This window comes from Pogona vitticeps, chromosome 4 (genome assembly GCF_051106095.1).
Source record: "Pogona vitticeps strain Pit_001003342236 chromosome 4, PviZW2.1, whole genome shotgun sequence".
Taxonomy (NCBI): Eukaryota; Metazoa; Chordata; class Lepidosauria; order Squamata; family Agamidae; genus Pogona; species Pogona vitticeps.
This window is the reverse complement of record NC_135786.1, coordinates 70,737,940-70,761,353: the sequence shown is the minus strand read 5'-3', so window position 1 is coordinate 70,761,353 and position 23,414 is coordinate 70,737,940. Positions and strand designations below refer to the sequence as shown.

The window sequence follows — 23,414 nt, the reverse complement described above, 5'->3', positions numbered from 1 at the left end:
TCCCTACCATGACAACATCAGAGGCTAGAGCTTCTGTTTCCACATCCCTAGACTGGGAGGGGCTTCTGGGCAGCTTGCCCTGCTCAGAACAATTTATTAGCGTTGCAGGCCACAGCTCATTCTGAGCGTCAGAGCTTGAGTGGAAGAAAAGGACATATCTGGGATTTGGTCTTATGCAGATCATGATCACTTCGTTACTAGAACAGAGAAATCGATAGTGTTACAGTATTTTGTCTAACCAATGGAAGATAACACTTGCTAGTATACTTGAGGTAACTATAGATGTTAAGTTACAACTCATCCAACAAAATGCCATGTTTGGAATACACTGGACACCACAACATCTTATCAGGAAGGGTCTGAGCAAATCATCTAAATGTTGATCCTTTGATTCCCTTAAGACATTTCTCAGTCATATGCTATGGTCATATCCATTTGTGAGCACATTTTGGTGAAGCATGTCGCCCTGGCAAGCTGTACAGTCCCAGGATGTCCCCAGAAGAAGGAAATGGTAAACCATTTCTGAATACTCGCTACTTAGAAAACCCGAGAAAGGGTCACCATTAATCAGAATTGACCTGAGGGCACACAATTACTGTTGTTTACATTAATTTTATATTGGACCCATCCTTGACCTTTGTTGAGCCTTGTGTATTTTTAAATTACATATCTGCTTCTTGGAGATTAACCTCCAGCCAGAGTAGATGGGCTCTCCATGCCATTATAACTGCAAAAAGACTTATTTTCCAACATTGGAATGTTAGATGCCCACCACCAGTTATTCAGTGGGTAGAAGACTGTACAACCTTATTGACATATGAAGGTATGACATATGGATGGCAACTATGCATGGATATATATTTAGATATTTCAAAGCCTTTTATACAAGCTATGTACAGACACAGCTGTGTTTTGTTTTCTTCCTCCTTTTGGCCCCCCTTTTTTCTTTTCCCTTTCCTTAAAAAAAAAGAGAGAGAAAGGATCTATTTATCTACACTGTCTTGCATGACAGCTCAAGGGCATAAAAATGAGCAACTACAGCAGTAGGGCAGGAGTGAGCAGCTGGGGTGAGGAGCAGTATGGAGGCTCCACCGATTACCAAAAATGCACCAAAATCCAGAGTAAGTGGGTGGAAATAAACCAGAATGGGATGGAAATTCAGCACCTGATTTATAAAACAGTTATTTTGAGATGTTGCCCAATACAAATAAGTCCTGTGACTTATTTAAAAGGCAAATTGTCACTAATGGAGACTCCTGGGAGCTAGAAATCACCATCGCCTGCCCAGAAAAGTAGGAAAGCCTGCCCCCCCAATTAGATTTGGGCACCCATATGCAGCCACATGGTAGGGTAGAGGATATGTAGCTGTTGCTCTTTTTGGCTGTACTAATTGTACTGATCTTGCCTGCCCTTAATCTGCGGTGTGATCAATCCTTATAAGGGTGTATTTTTTCATGCTGGCCTGGAATCTGGCTAAAGTTTGTGCTACCTGAGCTTAGCTTGGATAGACCAAAATATGAGATTATTGAAAAGTAGCAAATCTCTACTGTGCTGCCGATATTGACAAATGAGGATTACTTGAACAGATCTTGTCTGTCTCTGCTTGTTGTCACCCACTGGTCTCATAACAACCCTGAACCAGCAGTTCAGCTGTTGGAAGGACACAAGCGCTCCTCCCTTTTTCACACGACATGTGAATCAGCTAAACCAGAAATACAAGTAAAGAAAGAGGTGGAGGGTATAGAAAGGCAAACAAAGTGAAAGGGCAGAGAAGGAGAAACCACAGCAGAAAACCAAGACCAGGAAAGTCGGTGTTTCAGGAATCCTAGAGCAGTAGACACTTGTTACAGTGGGGAAATGGAAGAAGCAGAGGTTGACACTGATGCCCTTATAGATGAGATGGATTATATTCCAGGTCATTTTCACCTCGATATGAATTTGAACTTTGAGTCCTCTGTACCTATGCATTTCCAAGGGAGAGACGTGAAGCTGAAACGAGAAAGCCTTGTCTATGAATTAGAGTTTGAAACCGGCCTCCAGCAGCATGCTGTCAGAAACCTCCTCGGAGTCTTTTCTTTCTACTTGGAAGAGGTAGAGCAAGCCAAGGAGATTTTCCTTCACATCTCTCAGGAGGACCCAGAGAATCTGAATGCTTGGGCCAACCTGGCCTTTGTTTATGACAGGCTGAATGAGGAGCAAGAAGAGACAAAGTGCACAGACAGTGTTTCCCGGTTAATGGGCTTGGATTCAGAAGGCACGTCCCAAGGGGATCCCCAGCTCAGGGCAGCCCGTTGCTTAGCCGAGCAGGGTTATGCTTATGCCTTTGATGTTGGGCTGGTGACCGAAGAAGAGAAGATGGAGAAACTGACCACGGGCCTCACTCTGTATGGCAAGGCTCTTGCTTACGGGAAGCAGGTGGGTAGACAAGTGTACTGACTTACACTCCTTGCTGTTAAACTGTGGATTGAATGGGAATATTATCAGATAGATTCAAGGAACTACCCAGAAACATGAGAGAGAAGTATGGTTACCTGGGAATTATTGATACATACATTTTCCTTCTCACTTTCTCCTTCTGGAGGCTGACCCAGCCTACTTTCACACTGGAATGATTTTAGAAATGTGGGTGCAAAGTGTTATACTAAGCATATAGCTTGTAAATGTTTCTGTTTTGAGAATTCCCTAGCTGATATGGCCACAAATCATGTTGACTGAGGGATTCAGGAAAAAAGTAACTTTTCCACACTCTGAGCTACTGTAAAAATGGCCTCTCAGGGATGCAGTCTGTAAAAAATAAAGAATTTTTTTAAAAAGCACAAGAGGGAGAAGAGCCAACATCAAAATGAACAGAGGCAGAAACTACTGTATGGGGATGACCTGGAAGCTGATTGTTAAGCATAATTTGTCCCAGATCATCTGGGCCCTAATAAAGGTTCTGCCCACCACAGAGCTTTGAAAAGTGACAGAATTCTCCAGCCATCATGGGTGCTAGCTATGCTGGCTAGAGGATTACTGGGAGTTGCCGTCCGTCCCAAATTTAACTTTTCCAAGCTCTTTGTCCATCTTGGTGCGATGTCTGCCTATCAGCTTCCCATATAATGTATTTAGATACCTTTCTCACAGAAGAATGAATATTTTACAATCAGTCAGTCAGTCAGTCAGTCAATCAATCAATCAATCAATCAATCAATGCAGCATTTCCAATCTCTGCCTTCTAGGACAGGGGTTCAGGGGTTCTTCAGATCATTAGAACAGTGAAGGAGAACATGTGGCCTTCCAAATATTGTTGTATATCACAACTCCTCTCATCTTTCATCACTGGCTATATAGGTGAAGGCTGTTGTGAGTTGACAATGTTTAGAGGGTGACATGTTATCTCCTCCTGCATTTGATGATTTTGAAACTCTCTATTTAAAGTTAAAACAATAACAGGGAGAGTAAGGGTTCTGTTTTAGAAGAGAATCGTGGCTACCAAAATCATCCGGGAAACATGGTCATGCATGTCATGCAAGGCCAACAATCTCCACATCCTTTGCTTTAGGATTAAATGATGCTCCTCTCATCACTGGGATGGAAAACAATGCTTCTGGTTGTTGCCACACTGCTGGATTTTGACTGTTGGGCACAGCCCATGGTGGGTTTTGGGACAGAGAAATTAGCCCCCTGCCTAACAATATCCCAATGATTTAGGTATCTGGCTGCAGAGCCAGAGACTGGGAGTTCAATTCTCCACTATGCTTCTTGACAAGGGGCTGGACTTGATGATCCATAGGGTCCCTTCTAGTCCTGCAGATTGTTGTTGTTGCTGCTGCTGTTAGAACTAATTTTAATTGCTTGTGGACCCACCAGCTCTCCTAAAATTATGTATAAAGACATCAATAAAAACATTTTCCAGAAAGAATGTTTTTAAAATTTAAATACAACTTTAAAAGAATGAAACGTTAAAAATTTCATGCAAATCTCCATTCTCTTTTGCCTTCTTTTTGTTGTGGTACAGTATTTATGAAAACTGGCCGCCTTTACCCAGGTGGATTTTGGCTAGAAAGTCATGGGCATTCTCCTTGCAAAACTTACTCTCTGCTCCTAAGCTACTGTCCACGTTCCAAGAAGTTAGCAGCTAAAAAATTGGAACATTTCAAAATGCTGCTTTGCTCAAATTTTCCTTCAAGGGACGGGATAAATGGAAATTAAAAAGTTACAGGATACATCACCCTCTATACATATTTTCTGAGGTGGTATACATATGGCTTTAGAAAGATCTCAGGATGTTTGGGGTGGAGAAATGCGAGTCTTGTGTTTATTAGAACATTCAGCCCTACTAACCAAAGCAGTTCAAATGTTCCACCAAGTCCTTGAGCAGCTCTGTCCCAAATCCAAAATCCTATGCATCACTTTCTAACACTTCTCTGCTTCAATGCTTTTATTATCATTCTAGCCTTCTTATTCGGGTTGTCGAAACAAAGGTGCAACCTCTGTACACCCAATTTACAGTCCTTTCAGCAACAGATCACAGAAAAAAAAGCAGGTGGCTGGACTAGAATACTGTTTGCCGTAGCAAAATGTTTGCACACAGGGCCGGGTCCATCTTTATTTTTTAAACTACAGCTGCTGAGCATCCAAACCTCTTAAGATATCAGAAAAAACAGGAAAAGGAGATCGAAATGACTGTGGAAAGAAAAACAACACAATCAATAATTACTGCTCAATCACTTTAAAAATGTTGCTTTTCAAGTTACTTAGCTTGAAGCGTTTCTGGAGCAAGAATGCTTTTTCTGCTTCTCTGTAATCCTGGTTTCTTAGATCGACACCCAGTTAAAGAAATTTTCATTGATGACCGTTACAACTTGTAACTGATTAAGGAACTAACTGGTCAATTAAAATTTGCATGAATCAGAAAAAAATGGCATTTTCTTGACAGATCCATAAATGTGGTGGAAGAATATATGTTTCGGATCCAGTGTCTCACAAGAAATTCACAGTGATTTCATTCGTCTTTTAAGTCTTCAGAATCAAACAGAAGGTGTGTTCTCCAGGATGTCAGGAGGAGAAACTCCACCAGTTTCCCTTTCTCTAGTATTCACATTTTTCAACCATAAGTTTTTTCCATCCCAAATATGAAGGCGCAAGGGTTAGTAAAGTCTAAAACAAAATAAACAAAAAACCTCACAAAAACAAACACACTCTCAGAATCTTAAATGAAATTCTTCTGTGTTTCCACCAACCAAATCAAGAGGCAGAGCTATTTCCAACATGGAGAAGACCATGTGCTTGCCTGTTATGTACCAGTTAAAAGATGAAGGACTGTACCTCTTTTTAAACAAGTCTCAGTCCCAGTTCAGCACCAGTATGGTTGAATGCACCAGGATTCGCATGCAGACTAGTGTGCCAGCTATGTCAGTCTCTTGAAAGATCTGATCCGGCCACTGTGACACATGCTCTAGTTACATCCCGGCTAGATTACTGTAATGCACCCTAAGTGATTTGACAGACAAGGAATTCAAGGAAAAGGATCCTCCTGAACCATCTCTCTGGAATGCGATTGGGATCACTCTTTTACGGAGGCTCCAGTCCTTACTGGAGGAGAGAACTCAGAAGGTGGTGCTGGGGGATTCTTGGTAGACAGCCTGGCCACTGACTTGTGGGGTCCTCCAGGGTTCTGTTCTGTCTCCTACATTATTTAACATCTGCATGAAACCGCTAGGAGAGATTATCCAGAACTTGGGGGTTTGGTGTCACCAGTATGTAGGTGACACTCAACTCTACCTTTCCTTGCCACCTAAATCCGAGGAAGCTGCTTTGGCTCTAGGTCAGTGTTGGGTATCAGTAATGGACTGGATGGAGGTAAATACATTGAAACTTAATCCAGACAAGACAGAAGTGCTTCTGGTCAGTCAAAAGATCAGTGAATAGGGATACAGTCTGTACTGGATGGGATTACACTCCCATTGAAAAAAGTGTGCAGTTTGGGAATACTTCTAGATTTATCCCTGAGTCTGGATGCCCAGACACATCCGATTCTTGAGAGATCTGATCTGGCCACTGTGACACACGTTGTGGTTACTTCCTGGCTGGATTAATGTAACACATTCTATGTGGGGCTGCGGATGGAAAGTGTCAGAAAACTTCAGCAGGTCCAAAATGCAGCAGCCAGATTGCTGACGGTGGCTGGTTACAGGGATGACATCCCCTGTCACAGCAGCTCCACTGGCTGCCAATCCGTTTCTGGGGCAGAATTCAAAGTGCTGTTTTTAACCTATAAAGCCCTGAATGGCCTGGGTCCAAGTTATCTCAGAGAACCATGTCTCTCATTATGAGTTGGCTTGGGTGTTCAGATCATCACGAGAGGCCTTTCTCTAAGTCCCGTCAGCTTCACAAGCGCATCTGAGGGGGACGCAGGAGAGATCCTCCTCTGTTGCTGCTTCCAGACTCTGGTACTGCTTCCCACAGGAGGCCAGACTGGGCCCACATTTGCTGTCTTTCTGCAAGCAGGCAAAGGCCTTTCTCTCCAGGCAAGCCTTCCTTCCCTCAGTAATCTAGCTACTGTACCTGTTTGTGTGATTTTTCGATGGATTGTTACTGTTTTTCATTTTGGGGTATTCCATTTCTCAAAGACTTCCCCCCCCCTCTTTTTAATATTTGTATACATATTGTTCCTAACTTTAATATTGCCTTTTAATTATGTAAAATGCCTCCTTATACTCATGGTTCTTAGCTTTAAATATTGTCTTTTAATGTTGCAAGCCACTTTGGGTCCTTTTCAAGAAGAAAGGCGGGGTACTAATACTGTATAATATAATATAATATAATATAATATAATATAATATAATATAATATAATATAATATAATATAATATAATATAAGACTCTTAAGAATTATGCTACCAGAGCCCCAAACTTAGATTTATGAATCCATCTATTTCAATTTCTCCCATATTCAATTTTTAAAAAAATCTGAGTTCTTTCCTTTCCAGATAGGAATAAATTTATAAATTTTGATGAGTTCTGATTTTAAAAATGAACTGAAATGCAGTTTGCACGGGTTCTTATCTGGATCGCACCAAAGGACTATCCAGTGCAACCTACTTCTGTGTTCCATAGCGGTTCCAAATGTCTTTGGATCACCTGTTAGCAGAACATGTGAATGAAAGCATCTCCCACTGTTATTTCTCTTAACATCTGATAATACAAACCAAAGGACATTTGCTCACTTGTGTTTTGCAGTGACTTTCTCTTTTCAGCCCCTTGTCCAACTGGCTGGTTAGGAAGGAAATAGCAGCTGAGGAATCAGAGGCATTTTTTTAACTGCTTGGTGTGGATCTTCCATTTAACATAGCACCCCAGCTTCTCTCACAGAGGATAACAGTAAAATTTCCATGAACTGTAATGTCTTAAGAGGGCAGCAATTCCAATTACGAAATGGCCTTCTTTTCCCTGGACAGAGAAGTTGGAGAAATGCTGTGGGATTAGTTCCTTTATACACACTGGGTAAATATGGGGATGTATTTGGATAGGCTAATGAATACTTTGCCCACATTTAGTCAGAATCACAATTTAATCCCAAGTAAGCATACCTAAGATTTAAGTCATTTAAAAAATTGCCCTCAAGTTTGTTGTAGATTTTCTTTAGCCTGGAGATACTTAACTTGTATCTCATTTTCCTTCTACAATTTTTTTTGAAGAGGGAAAGAACCATGCACAGCCACCTAATAATAGCCGACTAGAGAGCACATTCAAATTTCGAAAGAACATGGAAACAGTTTCCCACTTGCAGAAAAGTAGGATAAATGAGTAAATATCAGTATTTTTAATAGCAGCTTATGATCTGACCCTGCTGCTGACCTGCTGCTAGGCAAGCTGATCCCAAAGGCAATGTCTAACAAGGTCCTATCAATGAGTCAGGTAAGTCATTGATTGACTATGCCTCTTGCCTCACCCCTTTGTAGAGCATTAAGGGGAGAGACCAAGAAGCACAGTTGAACAGTCAAAAGGTCATTCACATCAAGACGTCAACAGCAACAGACGGATAGGGGGAAGGTCTGGATCAAGAAGTCATGTTGTCTCTAGTAAAATCCCAGCCATTAGGATTTCTTTTGTTTCCCCACACACACACACCGCATGGCCTAGGAGGTGGGGCTTTCCCTCCTTAAATGAGGGTGTGCCAGGACCGCGCACCTAACGGTGCGTGAAATCCTCAAATTCTCTGACTCTATCTGTGACCCTAATATGGTAAATAGGAAAGCCAATTAGCATTGCATACACCTGGGAGGCAAGAATTTTTTAAGGGTCGGATCATACTTCCGCACTATTAGAGAGCAGGCTGGGTAGGTGGGGCTCGTCAGCCATGGAAGACAGCCCATCTAGGAGAAGGAAAACTCCGATTTCAAACCTCCACTGCCTTGTGGCTATATCCACTCTTGGAAAAGGCTTCAGAAGTTAACCTAGAAGCAAAATCCGGAGCTGGAGTCCCGAAGGCAGTTCGTGTCGTTCTGTCAACTCCTGTGACGTTGCTGGAACCAGTCGTATTGGCTCTTGCCTTTCCATTGGACCATTTCAGCAACGTGGCGAGGGGGGATTTGCTGCTTGGGTAACAGCCTATTCCTCCATATTACTTTACCCAGGCTTCATGCTCTGGAGAGGACACTTCTCGATACAGAGCATGTTACCATAGTCTCTCGAGAGTGAAGGATGCCTATGAAAGATCTAAAAGTTACATATCTTGGGCTGCTAGAGTCCCACCAAAAGCTCAGCTGCAGACACTTGACCAGGTGGGGAAGGAACTCAGCTGCAGGATTCGACAGTCTAGTCTCCCTGACAGGAAGGACGTCTCTCCAAAGAGAGACCTGCTTTCAAGGAGATATTTCTCCAGGGGAATCTCTCCTTGCTTCTAAGCAGACTTGAGCTTTTTTTTCCTGTAATGTTCTCATGGACAGGGAGATAGTCCAGCCTCCTCCTCAGGCTCAGGTACAGAGATGCTTTTCTCTTGGAGTTTAATAATTCTCCAAAGATCCAAGGTCTGCAAGATCCAAAGTTCCTGCCCTTATCAATTCAGGGAGTCTGGTTACTAGTCCCAACTAGAGTAGAGCATTGAATCAGCAGGAGTGTGATATAGCAATATTACATTTGTTCCGTTGACTCCCTGAGAGTGGAGGCTACTGACTCCAATTTCTCAGGGACGGAAAAAGCACTTCAGATTGGAGCCTCAACTTTACAGAAGCTATCCAAGGTACTAAATCCTGCCCTCCAAAGTAGCTTCAGCTAGTTAGTAAGCTCCTGTAAAGTTCAGACTGACTCAAAACTTCTCACAATTAGAATTCCCTGTCCCCATTATTCAATAGGTCCACTCTAGTTGGGATGATAAAATAGATATAAGTTCTTTGGTGCAAAGGGGAATGTGGTCCTCTCGCATTTTGATCGAGTTTGCACTGTCAAACAGACTGATAATAGGGCTAGCTGCTGGAATCCTTGACTTCATGGAGCTACTATGTCACACGTGGCATTTGTAGGAATGCAGTTCCTGTTTTCTTTTAACCTAGTTCTCTATTTCAGATTCCTTTGGAGGAGAGGAGAAGCTGGTACTTCACTATGGCCACATTGCATATCAGGTGAGGAGGGAATCCAGAGTGAAAAGGCACCATCAGGCCTCTTCTAAAAGAAAATATATTTAAAAACAAAAGACAGGGTTGGCATTAAGGCAAATTTTCAAGAACCTCACTTGTTCTCCAAGAATTCTCAAAGGTTATACCAGAACCTCTGAGTTTCTTTAATACCCTTGGATGCACTACCCCTGGCCCAAGAGATCTGGATCCATTTACAGTATTTAGATGTTCCTGTAGTGCCCATCATTGTCTTGTTTCTTCTACTGACGTAATGTTGAGCATCACTTTCCTTTGGGAAGAAGATGGAGACAAAGGATGTGGTGAACAGGTCTGCTGACTCTCTGACATCCATTAGCATTTCTCTTTTCCATGCAGCAGATGTACCACTTCCTAGTTCTTCCTTCTGCTCCAAACATATTATTTTTAATGGTTCTCACCAGACTAAGCTTCTCTTGTTATCCCTCCCGATTTTCTTCTTACAAATACTATTATTTTATTTATTTATTTATTTTATTTATATCCCGCCTATCTAGTCCCTCAGAACCACTCCAGCTACTTAATCATATTCTTTTCTTGTGGTTTACCTCTCCTTCCATTTCCTATACACACCTTCTTTAAACCTCAGCTTATCTGAAAGATCAGTGGGCAGCCACCAATATTTTTTTAGGTGTCTTCTAAGAATATTGCACAATAGGTTAGGGTGAAATACAGGTCAAAATTCAGTTTGTGTGGGCTTAATGGAAAATGATGCCCACGTAAATGTGCTGGGCAGAGAATTGTGCAATTTGATTGTGCAGCCCGCCACACAGTTACCACTGCGACCGTTGCTCAATGCACCAGTGGAAGTACTTTGTGGACAGCACTTCCATCTTGGCGGTATGATAATACTGTACTACTCATGTTACATTGTGTTAACACTCACATAACTAACCAAGAGGATGTTGCCTGTAGGGACTAGCTGAAATTGGCTCATGAATGAATGAATACCCACACTAAACACAGTAAGACCCATGAACAGATTAATGTGTGTTTGTTTTTAATGGTAGGTTCAGCTACAGATAGCCCATATAAGATCAATGGTATGGAGATGAAGAAGTTTCTCATTTAAGTCTCCCCCACCCCCTGTTTTTACCACCTGCTACATCAGTCTAAGCTACTGTTTGTCTTGCAGGGTGGTGTTTACTGGTATTTCCAAGTTTTTAACTACCATGCAAACAGCAGCTCTGACTGGGGCAGGTGATCCATCTCAGGATGAGTGTGAACATTGCTATTTGAAAACCCTTTCTCTCACTGCTCCAGCTCTGATCCACACCAGGCTCAACGTGTCTCTATTTACTGCATTTAAAATCAGGAAAAGGGGGCTCTGCAGAGAGATCTCCTCTCCCAAAATTGTGTCTGCTTTTGCCTTGAGTCCAGTGCTTTACTCCTTCTACTGCACCAATGCAAGGATAAGATGCCCTCCACCACACTCCACATGTAGGATTTGACAGGGCAGCCAAGTCAATCTTCATTATCAGTTTAAATGGGCCTTATCCTGCACCACACCTGAACACAGAGGTCAGGTTTAGAGGTTTCAAGGAGGGCTACATATCACACACAACTCTGCCCTCCATTCCTCCTCCTCTTCTTCTATGACTGGTTTCTGTCCCAGTATCTGTATGTGTGAGGCAATGGCTTCACTATGCTTAAAGTTAGAACCAAATGTTTGTAATCCATGAGGGGCTATTTTCAATAACATCACTTTTTTAAAAAAATGTAGATGTAGAACAGCGGTGGGGCCTTTTTGTGGGACTACAGCCAGGGAAACAGTGATTCAAAATTGCACCGCACTTTGGAGCATATATTTTCTTTAGTTAATAACCGAATTCATCAAATACTCATTGGCGGAGCATGCTACCAATTTAACAGCCAAACTAGATGAGACATTTACAATCACAAGTGATCTTAAAAACAGATGCTGGAAGGCGGCATTTTTTGGTTGAGAATGCCGCCTCAGAGAGGCCCTTCATTTTTTAAATATCTCTCTCCTAATTCAGTCCTTCCCTCCCTCACCCCCCCCCAAAAAAATCATCAAAAGAGGTTTCCCTCCAAGATGCAAGATTGGTGAGGGCGCAGTTTTCATTTTCATCAGTACCACAATGGCACAAAAAAGGATTAGACGTTGCTTCCCCATATATGAATAGTGTATCTCAAGAAAAACCACCTCCCATACTTGCTTTTAAAAAATAGTAAATTCTGAATTATTAGAAATGTCACATCTAGTTTTGCTGTTAGGGTAGTGAATTCTCATGGATATATTCAGCCAATGAGTATTTGATGAATTCAGGTATTAACTCAAAATAAGATACACTTCAGTTTGTTTTACAGGTTTGAATTGCTATTGAGCAGAAATTAGATATCAGCTAACAGTACTAGATGTAAGACCTGCTGGGGGAGGTGATTTTATGGGGGAAATACTGATGAGAGAAGGTATCAGCATACCTCTTGTATCTGCCAAAGCCCATAAATCATCAACATTCCCTTTTTGTACCCATGTGTTTTCTCCTCCTCCTTCTCAGCACTAAACATAAAAATAAAAAATTATGGCCATTAAGCATATTCTCAAATGTGCCTGCATCTATGTATCTGGTGAGGGGAGAAATTGGGAAATACAGGAGAGCTACAAATAAAGGAGTTAGCTGGGTAGCTCAGTGGTTTAGGTATCTGGCTATGGAGCCAAATGTTGGGAGTTTGATTCCCCACTGAGCCTCCCATGTGTAAAGCTAGCCTGTGTGGCCTTGGGAAACCTACTCAGTCCCAGGGTGTCCCCTGAACAAGGGAATGGTAAACAATGTATTCGCGAAGGCTTTCACGGCCAGGATCTAATAGTTGTTGTGGGGTTTTCGGGCTCATTGGCCGTGTTCTGAAGGTTGTTCTTCCTGACGTTTCGCCAGTCTCTGTGGTTGGCATCTTCAGAGGACTGGAGTAGGAACTCTGTCCATGCTCTGTTGATGTTTGTTGGATAGTATTCATAACTGTGGGAATGGCTTTTGTCTTTTTTCAGGAGATAGGGTGATCAGCATGTTTTTGTTGTGATAAGGGAGGGGGGAGGGAGTGAGTATCTGTCACTGTGATTGATGGGTGTTGTTAGCTGGTCTTTTTTGTGCAATGATCCCTGGCCCTTGTGGCTGCAGAGAGCTCGTTGACCTTTTGCAGGTTGTATTTTTCAGAATGGGGTGCCAGGCCATGTTTAGTTTTAGGTCTTCTTCTTTCCTGTTGAAGTTTTGTTTATGTTTATGGATTTCAATGGCTTCCCTGTGCAGTCTAACATACAGATTGCTGGTGTTGTCCAGTACTTCAGTATTTTGAAATAGAATTTCATGTCCAGCTTGTTTAGGGGCATGTTCAGCTACTGCTGATTTTTCCAGTTGTTTTAATCTGCAGTGTCTCTCATGTTCTTTGATTCTGGTGTGAATGCTGCGTTTTGTGATCCCGATATATACCTGGCCACAACTGTAAGGTATCTGGTATACTCCTGCAGTGGTGAGGGGGTCCCTTTTGTCCTTTGCTGACCATAACATTTATTGTATTTTTGTGGTGAGTCTGAATACTGTTTGTAGGTTGTGTTTTTTCAAACGTTTCCCCATGCGGTCCGTGACCCCTTTGATGTATGGCAGAAATACCTTATTTGTGGGTGGCTGTTTTTCCTCTTTCTGAGTACTCTCTACCTAGGAAACCCTGAGAAGAGTTGCCATTAAGTTAGAAGTGGTTTGCCATTTCCATCTTCTGGGGGCATCCTAGGACTTGTACAGCTTGCCCAAGGTCACACAGGCTGCTCTACTCACAGGAGGCACAGCGGGGCATCAAACTTCCTATCTATGTTTCCACAGCCAGAAACCTAAGCCACTAAACTATCCAGCCAGTTTTGTTGGTGAAAAGGAGACAGACAGACAGACAGACAGACAGACAGACAGACAGACAGACAGACAGACAGACAGATAGATAGATAGATAGATAGATAGATAGATAGATAGATAGATAGATAGATAGATAGATAGATAGATAGATAGATAGATAGATAGATAGATAGATAGATAGATAGATAGATAGATAGATAGATAGATAGATAGATGGTGGATGGAGGGATTGAGGGATTGAGGGATTGAGGGATTGATGGATTGATTCTGTAAAGTAGCATGAACAAGACAGAGAAACTGCACATTAAAACCTCATTGCAAAAGCCTGTCATAACCTTTCACAGTTCATTACTCATGGAATTATCTGCCTCAGCTGGAATTGCCCTCAGCATCTGAATGGTGTCAAATTAAAAGACCACACTGGAAAATGTTTTAAGTGACTGAGTGTTAAAAATATTGCAAAGCAATCATTAATAGAGGGAATCCATTCAGGTTTGAAGGGCATCTACATGTAACAACATTAATTTTTCATGTGCCCCATAATTTAAAAATTATTTCAGTGTGTTTTGTGATTGAACATCAACAGGGACTTTGTTTGCAGGTATAATTGCACAAACACAATGGTCTTCTAGAATCATGTTGCTGTAATACCAGCATGATTTCATCTTCTAGTGCTGTCTGTAATGTATAGTTTGTGCATGATTCACACTGATAGAACTTCTTTCTACTGAACTGAAGGAAGTTTCACAATGTTAGAACTGCTGCTGCCAGATGGCTAACTAGAGTCGGTTACAGGGATCATTTTGTTTGTTTGTTTGTTTGTTTGTTTGTTTGTTTGTTTGTTTGTTTGTTTGTTTGTTTGTTTGTTTGTTTGTTTGTTTGTTTGTTTGTTTGTTTGTTTGTTTGTTTGTTTGTTTGTTTGTTTTATACCTCATACCATCTGGCAACCAGGCCACTCTGGGTGGCTAACAACAACATAAACAGCAATATTAAAATACAATAAAAAATAAAATAATATGTAGCCAACAGGATAAAAAAAACAGATGGCAATGAAGGTGGTAAAAAGGGTGATGAAAAAGGATGACAAAAAGGATGGTAAAAGGGAGGCTGAGATCTTAATGCTCAGGGAAAGCCTGGTGGAAGAGCCAAGTCTTCAATGTTCATTTGAACCCATCCAGTGAGGGTGCCAGGCAGATCTCAATAGGCAGGTTGTTCCACAGGTGGTGTGTGTGTGTGTGAGACCACCGAGAAGGCCCGGTTTCTTGTTCTTTCCCTCCAGGCCTCCTTCGGGGTCAAGCCCCTGAACCACCCTGCCTGTGAAGAACAGGTATCACGGACAGATCTGACTGGGAGCAGGCGTTCTGATTGGTACTGAGGTCTTATACCATTTAGGGCTTTGAATGTTATCATCATAACCTTGAAGTCGGTGCACCCAGTGAAGGGCGGTCAGAGTGGGGGAGATGTGCTATAATTTCTTCACCCCTGTTATTAATCTGGCCACCGAATTTTGGACTAGTTGAAGTCTCCACATCAGCCTCAAAGGTAGCCCCACGTAGAGGGCGCTGCAGTAGTCTATTCTTGAGATTACAAGGGCATGAACCAGCATTGTGAGTGCCCCTGCATCTAGATAGGGACGAGCTAGGCAATCCTCCAAAGATGGAAATGGGCTGCCCGGATCACAGATGCCACCTGGGTTTCCATGGTGAGATCCAGGTCCAGGCAGATGCCCAAACTGCGAAATTCACTCTTCGTAGGAAGAGTCACATGTTACACAGCTCCACTAGCTGCTAATCCAGGTCAAAGTGCTAGTTTTGACTTATAAAACCCTAAACAGCTTGGACCCATGTTACTTGAAAGACCACATCTCCCTATATGAGCCGGCCTAGTTATTAAAATCATTAGGGAGGGCCTTGTCTCCATCCTGCCATCCTCACAGATGTGTTTGATGGGGGCAGGACAGGGCCTTTTCTGCCACTGCTCCCAAGCTATGGAACTCCCTCCCACAGGAAGCCAGGCTGGCCCCTTGTGTGCTGTCCTTCCCCAGTCTGGCAAAGACTTTTCCCTTCAATAACTGGGTGTCTAAGGAAGGAGCTGCTTCTCACTCCCTGAAGTTTTTATATTGTATATTTTAATATTGTGAACTGCCTTGGGTCCTCTTGAGAAGAAAGGCAGGGTATAAATATTTCAAATAAATAAATAGGCCAGTTCCCACCCCCCCAGTTGCTATAACTTCATGCCTGTAAAAGAGTCCTAAAGGTTCCCCAAACTCATTTCTCACTTAGTAATTAAATGAAAGAATTATCCAGGTCAGATTTTTTTGTTCCACTCAGATTTTGCCAAGGCCCAATAACCAGCATCTGGAAATGAGGGGTATAAACATAAATGTCTTTGAAACAAATGGGTGGGTTGTTGTTTTGGGAAGCACAGCTTTGAACCCATCCAGTGAGGGTGCCAGGCAGATCTCAATGGGCCGGTTGTTCCACAGGTGGCGGGTGTGTGTGTGAGACCACCGAGAAGGCCCGGTTTCTTGTTCTTTCCCTCCAGGCCTCCTTTGGGGTCAAGCCCCTGAATTTTTTTTTTGCAATGTGTATTAACTTTTAAAAACTTGGTGCTACCATACCTATTGATTGAAGGTACGTGGAACAAAAGAAAATAGCTGTGAGTTCAAGCATTGTACATGAGTGGGGTGGAGGGAGATGGCAATGGTAAAACCACTTCTTAAATATCTCATATCCTTCGAAAATTCCGTATTAGAGTCACTATAAATGGGATGTGACTGGACTACAACAACATGTATAAGAGGAAATAACCATAGAGGCTCCCTTCTTTGCTTTAGATTGGATGGGATGTGGATGAATAAGAGCAATGAGGAGGAGAAAAGGTCACCAGCCTTCAACAGGACCCTGGTGTTGCTTCAGCAAGTCCTGAAGTCCTCCAGCCTCCAGTACAGAGGTAGGAAAAAATCACACGAGCAAGTTGCTACAGGTGTAATTCATATGAAGCAGTGTGTCTCAGAAGCAGAGCTTCGCTAGGCCCTAACTCCCAGAGACTCCCCTAGCCAACATCGCCCTGCCTTCAAAAAGTAAACGTCCAATGTTCTTACCAAAAAAAAGGATGTTGCAGTCCAGTACTGTACAATCAAGCTTTCTGGCTCAAATTGTAGAAGTCAGTGTATGGCTCACATCCTAAAGGGCTGCTTGAACCTAAAATCTCTACCATTTGATTGCCACAGTGAGACAGATACTCTCCCTCCTCCAAAGTGACTCCTTTCGTCAGCTGATAACAGAAGAGAGATCCCCAGATGGGCAATCTTCCTATGCACAGCGCCAGTGCTTGTTGGTGACTTCAGCTTTGGAAGTTGTGTGATTCCACTTTGGGTTTGAATCTGCATTTTACAGTAGTTATCCAAGGTGTTAAAGCCATTTGGGGGGAACAGGATTCAGCATCATTGATGGCTCTTGTAAATGCACACTAAAATCTGGAATGGATTCACAGCACCTCCGTAACTGGAGTCACCATCCGCCACCACATGGCAGAAAGCTCATTGGAATGTTTTTGGCACTCACTTCCCATTAGGCCTCTCAACTTAATTTCTTATCCCTTTGGAACAAATTTAAGCAGAAAGACTTCCCCAATCCCTTCCAGAGGTTTTTGACTACAGTTCCCACCATTTCCAAGCTAGTATAACTGTTGAGCGGGGATGAGGCCAAATATGGGGCCAGATTGGAAATGGTTGTTCCAGCTGACCAGCTCTGATATCCATCCTCCTCTTTGTCTAGCCTTGGCCTGGTGTTATCTTGGGATACTGCTAGAAAGGAAAGACTCTTTCTCAGCTCCACCTATGGGCATCCATGATTGTGGCTACTCTGAGACTGATCCTCTTGACTGCTTTGGAAAGGTAGGTTTATATCGCTATCCATTTCATAAGTTGCTCCCAAACCACATTGTTAAATGTGGCTACACTGAGTGAAGCTAAAAAGGTGACAATAAGGATCTGGGCCTTCTCAGTGGTGGTCCTTGAGCTTCGAACTGAGATGCACCAAGCTCCATACCTCCTGATATTTAGGAAATTAGTTAAGAAAGAAACATACAAAGCAGCTTTTAAGAACGTATCCCGTTATCCCCAAATGCTATCAATATTTTTTTTTTTTTACTAACTGTGAATTTGGTTACACTGGGAAAAAACCATTTGAATCAGGTTTAGGTAAGGTAAAGGTTCCCCTTGACAATTTGTCCAGTTGTGCCCGACTCTAGAGGGCGGTGCTCATCAAATCATTTTTTTAAAAAATATGATTACGTGATGCACATGGAACTGTGGATAGGTTTTGTAGGGAATCGTGTTATTTAGATCATAAGCAAGGTATTTTACTCTTCTGTGAGAGGATAATTCATTTTAGGCAGATCTCAATTTGATTTATTTTGAATTGTTCTGCCATGTGTGAATACCTCTGTCAGTGTAAATTGTGCCTTCTATGCTCCCTTTCCTTCTACAACTGAGTGTACATGTAAGTGTGTGTGTGCCTCCTTTTCAGGCCTAGAAGTGGCAATCTAGTCAAAATGCTTTTAAATTCTAGTTAAATTATCTGGCCAGTTTCAACTCCCACAGTGTCTCCCTTCTTCTCTGGCCTAGTCAGTTTCAGCCCTGGAACTCTTGCCACAAAAATGACTGTACAATGAAAGACAAGATATTTTCTTGATTGAAAATGACCAGAATTCTCCTTTGAGAAATGTTTGCCGCAAGACTAATCCTTAGACTTAGAAGCGCTTGGATGCAGCACAGCTTGCTCTGGCCCTCAACCATCTTAGATAATTGTACGAAACCTTTGGGTAGTGTGGGCAGTGTATAAATAAATAAATAAATAAATAAATAAATAAATAAATAAATAAATAAATAAATAAATAAATAAATACATACATACATACATACATACATACATACATACATACATACATACATACATACATACATACATACATACATACATATGAAGGTCCTCTTGTTCATTGTCCTTCTTTTCACCCTATGAGAAGAAGCTATTCCAACCCATGTCCTCATATACTTTAAACACTCCTGAAAGGGTAGAATCTGTAACAGCTGCCCAAGCATTATAGAGATAAATTTCTCCTGTTTTTGACCCTCTCTGATCAACACCAAAGGTGGGAATTCAGTAATATAAATATATTTCATGAATGTGTTTGCTTTTAAGGCCCTAGAAATAGCTAAAGACAGTCCACCTGTTCTAAACCGTCTGGCAAAAATCTTCCTCTTCCTTGGCAAGCAAGAGATGGCAATGGCTGTCTGCAACATGGCCTTAGATGTTCTGCCAGACCCAGTACTTAACTGGCAAGCGTACTGCATTCGTGCCAAGGTAGGTGCCTCACCTTTCAAACAATGCCTTTGTAGCATCACCTGGTTGCACAGGTCGCAGGTGAAGAGGGCAGGCTTGGAACATGTGCCTCCTGGTCCTTCTGTTTGTGTAGAGAAACAAATGTCTGCATAGGCATCAGAGCAATTTTCTCTGTAGTGTTACAGTTACATTAAAGTAGCATCTGGTCAACACCTTTCCATATACTATTCAGTGAAAGATGTAGGAATGTCTCCTCTCTGATGAAAGTTAAGGATGAATGTGTAATTAAGAATGTGTTTTGTAAAATCAGGTGTTTGGAATGTGATTCCTTTTACATTAGGGGAACTCAAAGACCACTCCTGATAAGACATAAGGAACATCTTGCTGAGATTCAGCATTATAAAACATACGGTAGATTTTGTTTCCTTCTCTATCAGGAAAAAAACATGCAGAGAGAAGATCTGCAGTAAATCTTTTTGTAGTAGCAATTGAAAAAAGTCTCCAAAGAAGAAATATTAAGAAGGTAATCAGCTGTAATGTGACGGCAGTGTGAAGGAAAAGGTGTTGTTTATAAGTAGATTTGAATTGTTTGTTGGGTACAGTTGTTGATCCCCCCCATTCTTCTGGTTTTAAAATTATCATTTTATATCTCTTTATGTGTGAAGTCAGCATTTCAGACCGATATATTTCTTTTTTCCTCATTTAATTTTTTTTCTGTGACATGTTCTAAGCATTTCTTGGGATTTATACAATAACAGTTGCAAACTTATTACAATATTGAACTCTATGAACTCCCAACACTGCCTTACAAAGCTTCAAAATCTAGGGCCCTTTAAGTGAAGGTTTCCTATCCTGACTGGTAGCAGCTCTACACAGTTTCAACAGAAATACAAAAGAAAGCGAAAAATAAAAACATTTTAAAAAGTAAAATCAAGTCAAATGAGCCCAATGTCTCTCTTTTTAGATCCTAATTAAACTGTATTTACATGATGTGGAGCGGGTGAAGATAGGTTTGGGAGGAATGCCAGACAAGAGGAACCTATTTGATGCTAAAACTGATCTTGAGAATGTAATGAAGGTGCATCCATGCCTGAAGACGTATCTTGATCTTGGTGAGGTGAGCAAAAGCAGCCACATTGTTCAGACTATTAAACTGTTTTCACTCCATTATTCCATTTCATGATTATAGAGACATTTAAATATAAATGTCAGAAATCAGCAGGGGAAAAAGGAAGACCAAATGTGAGATGGATTGAATCCATAAAAGAAACCACAGTTTTAGATGTGTCAAAATATTTATTTATCTATATATTTATTAAACCTATATGACCATCCATCAACAAACACACAGATTGCTACAGTTTTAGAAGTACAACACAGAATGATTAACACCAACAGGAAGCAATAGAAATATAGCACAACCTTTTCATTGCAGGAGAGGAAGGGAGAATATAACAAGTAGTAACTGAAATTAAAATACTGTGCTAAAATCTTGGGATCCCAATGTGTTTCTTTTTATGAGACTTGGAGTTTACTTAGAGGAGGTCAAAGGTTCTGCTTCACTTAGTCATGGTTATTTACGATTTAGCACAAAGAAGATGGGGCTTACCGGGATGAGCATTGGCACTGTATTGCAAGCCTTTGGTTATTTTTTGATGAGGAAACCATGATTCTTTGAAATATATGGAAGAACTACACTTCCTTGATGGACCTTTTCTTCTGGAGTTAATGGTGTTGCGGGAGTTAGCTGAAGGCCACGTAGGACACACAACGGTGTTGTAAAGATGGTCCTATCTTTACAACAAGTACCATAGAATTCTCCCTGGAGGTCTACCACAGCCTGACTCTACAGATTTTTAGAAGATGCAAGATCATCCTCTTTAAAAAAGTATGTTAGATGGATGGATGATATCTTCTGGCTATGGACTTATTTGTTTGGAATAATGAAAGTTACAAGAGTTTTGTTGTCTTCTGCACTTCATGAGCTTAGTTCTTTTAATGAAGCCATCATGATTGTACAAAAAGAAATATCTTGCCTTTCCTTCTCTTTCTATCTTCTCTCCTTTTAGGTATATTATTACATGGGAGTGGACGCCATCCAGGAATTGTTTCTTGTCGATGAAAATGCACTTCATAATGCCCTCTTGTTCTTGGCTAAAGCCACGGAATTTGACCTGGGGAACGTTTTGCCTGAAATTCATTTGTTAAGGGGGAAATGTTTTCGGCTAAAAAATGAAGAACTGAATGCTATTGAATGCTTCAAACAGGCAGTGGAACTGGATGATGTGGGTTCGTTTTGTACAGAGAGTTTCCGGTGCTTAATGGAAATGCTGCTTACCTTGTTCAGTCAGAAGAAAATAAATACAGAGATGCTGGTGAAGGAAGTTGAGTTTTGGGTGAAGAAGGCTGAGGAGAAATACCCCAAGCAGCGTGTTCATCAGGAACTTAGGACGGTCTGTCGCCACCATACAGCGGAGGTGCTTGAACTCTCTAAAGCCATGGTAGGTAGAGGAAAGACTGAACTGGTGAAGTTGCTCTTGGAGACCATGAGGGGTAACTTTAAGAAAGCCAAACGGACCGAGCGCTCACTTTCCTTTTGAGCAGCTGGTTTCTCAGCCATATCACAAAACGCTGGCACCTTACTGTAATTCAGCTTTTTTGCCTGGGCAAAGAGACTCTTTTGATAATGAACTGTATAATAAAACAATGCTTTGTAGGGCATCTACTGAGCATTACACTGTACCTACGGAGGAACAGAGATATACTATATGTGCTGATATTCAGAACACTTCCTGTAACTCTTCCTATTTATTTCATTGTTCATTCTTGAATTTGAGTGCTGGAATTGTCTTTCAGAAAAACATGAAACATTTGAAGCTTGGAACATTCACTATGCACATGTACAGCATAAACTGCCATGCCACACAGAAGGCTACATGGTTTAGGACAACACTCTCAGGTAACATTTCAAGGCACATATGCTCTCTTGCATTGTAAAGCATACCCACAATCACTTATGAGTAGATGACCACCAACTGTCAAGTCCAGATGTAGTCAGATATGGGCCAAAGTCCTGCTCCTTAAACAGAGTGATGGTGTCACCAGTAGGGGACGGCTGCAGGTAATTCAAGTATTCTTTGCTTCCATCCTGAGACTCACTCAACTTGCACACAATGAGGCTGATTACATGCTAGCTTGTATGCATGTGAGATGCAGGAGCAAAAGAGGTATTCTTTAATTACCAGTAAACTCCCCCTGTTGCTGCTATCATCACTCTTACACAGGTATCATTTACAGAAGCTACAGTCCAGAAATCACCGGAGGCCTGCATTTTGTCAGTGATGGTTTCTTGGGGCTAGATAGCGCAAGTGGCCACCATCTCAGAGGCTCTCCTTCCTCCTGGGGCTCTCCGGATCATGGAGCAGCTCTTGCCCTTAAAAGTGGCCAATTAGAAGGGCCAAGGGGGTGGGAACTTTTTTTTTCTTGGTGGATATGACATCTTGGGATGTCGTGTTTGGCCAAAAGGGGGAATTTGAAAACTAATGCCAGCTACACAGAGTTCCCTTTGTCTCCTGGAGCTTCTGTGTGGTTTGAAACTTTTCTTGAAAATGTTTATTCTAAGCGGGTATCTGCACTTATGTGGTTAGTCAACAAAGAAATGGAGCATAACCTCTAGGTTCACATCACAGCATTGTTGGGGGCATTTTGGAAGCACTGAGATGGATCCAGGTGGTGATGATAGGGCCTTACAGGTATGGGATGCCCTCCATGGTTGCACCACTTTATAGGGTGGGGGTGGGGAGGTTAGATGCACACACCCCACTTTCTGGGGGATAGAAAGGGCCACACAGCAGCCTGCTTCCAAGTGGTTAACCCTCTCTCTGTCTCCCTGGTTTGCATCAGATTACCAGGTGAGGTTGCTGATGAAGATCCATCTCCTATCCTAGTGCGAGGGGTTTATTAGCAGCTGTAACCAATAAAATTGTGGCCAATTCTTTCCCCAAAACAGCTTGTGTGTGTTTGGTTATTTGACCTCTGCCCCAGGGCCACCACCAGGCTCATTGACAGTACAATTTTGGCCATTAATGATAAATTCATCAAATCCTTGTACAGAATATATGATGCATCTAATTTAATAGTGGCATTATAATCATAATCTCTCAGGTTTAAAAGAATGCCCCCCCATATTTCCCAAAGCACAACATTCAAGAGCCATGAGATCAAAACTTAATTTAGAATCTTGAAAACAGGAACTTGCCAATTCCCTTTTCCAGATGAAACTTTAGTTGAAAAAGAAAAGATGTATTAAGATGATGTATTTGGTTTGTCTGCTAGACTTATATGATGGAAATCTCCCAATTCAGCAATATTTCTGAGCACACATTATTATTTTGTATATTTTAAATATTCTGTTTGGAGAATAATGAAGCTGGTGTGAAGACTGAAGTCACTGTGACCCATTCCTCCTACGATGAGGCAAAGCAAGATCACCACATTTTCTCTGTCTTCCTAATTTATGTGCACACCTCACTGTACTTTAGTACCTATCTCTCTGTCTTGTCTTCTGGAGAGAC

The 23,414-nt window shown here is 41.7% G+C and overlaps 1 protein-coding gene across 1 annotated transcript; it reads left to right on the top strand.

Annotated features, from left to right (window-relative positions):
* The first annotated feature begins 59 nt into the window (after positions 1-59).
* On the top strand, positions 60-23,020 carry TTC22 (tetratricopeptide repeat domain 22). Its single transcript, XM_072997665.2, has 7 exons — positions 60-2,415; positions 9,547-9,602; positions 16,329-16,444; positions 17,272-17,390; positions 18,700-18,861; positions 19,805-19,957; positions 20,910-23,020. Exons 1-7 carry the CDS (start codon positions 1,858-1,860, stop codon positions 21,438-21,440), a joined length of 1,695 nt encoding a protein of 564 aa, XP_072853766.2. The 5' UTR covers positions 60-1,857; the 3' UTR covers positions 21,441-23,020.
* The last annotated feature ends 394 nt before the right edge of the window (positions 23,021-23,414 follow it).

What these genes read in the sequence shown, in the direction of transcription:
- TTC22 (XM_072997665.2), top strand. Translation starts at nt 1,858, where the DNA reads ATGGAAGAAGCAGAGGTTGACACTGATGCCCTTATAGATGAGATGGAT. An exon ending in ATGGCCACATTGCATATCAG is followed by an intron (nt 9,603 to 16,328) that starts GTGAGGAGGGAA and finishes TCTTTGCTTTAG; the next exon opens with ATTGGATGGGATGTGGATGA. An exon ending in CTCCAGCCTCCAGTACAGAG is followed by an intron (nt 16,445 to 17,271) that starts GTAGGAAAAAAT and finishes CTCTTTGTCTAG; the next exon opens with CCTTGGCCTGGTGTTATCTT.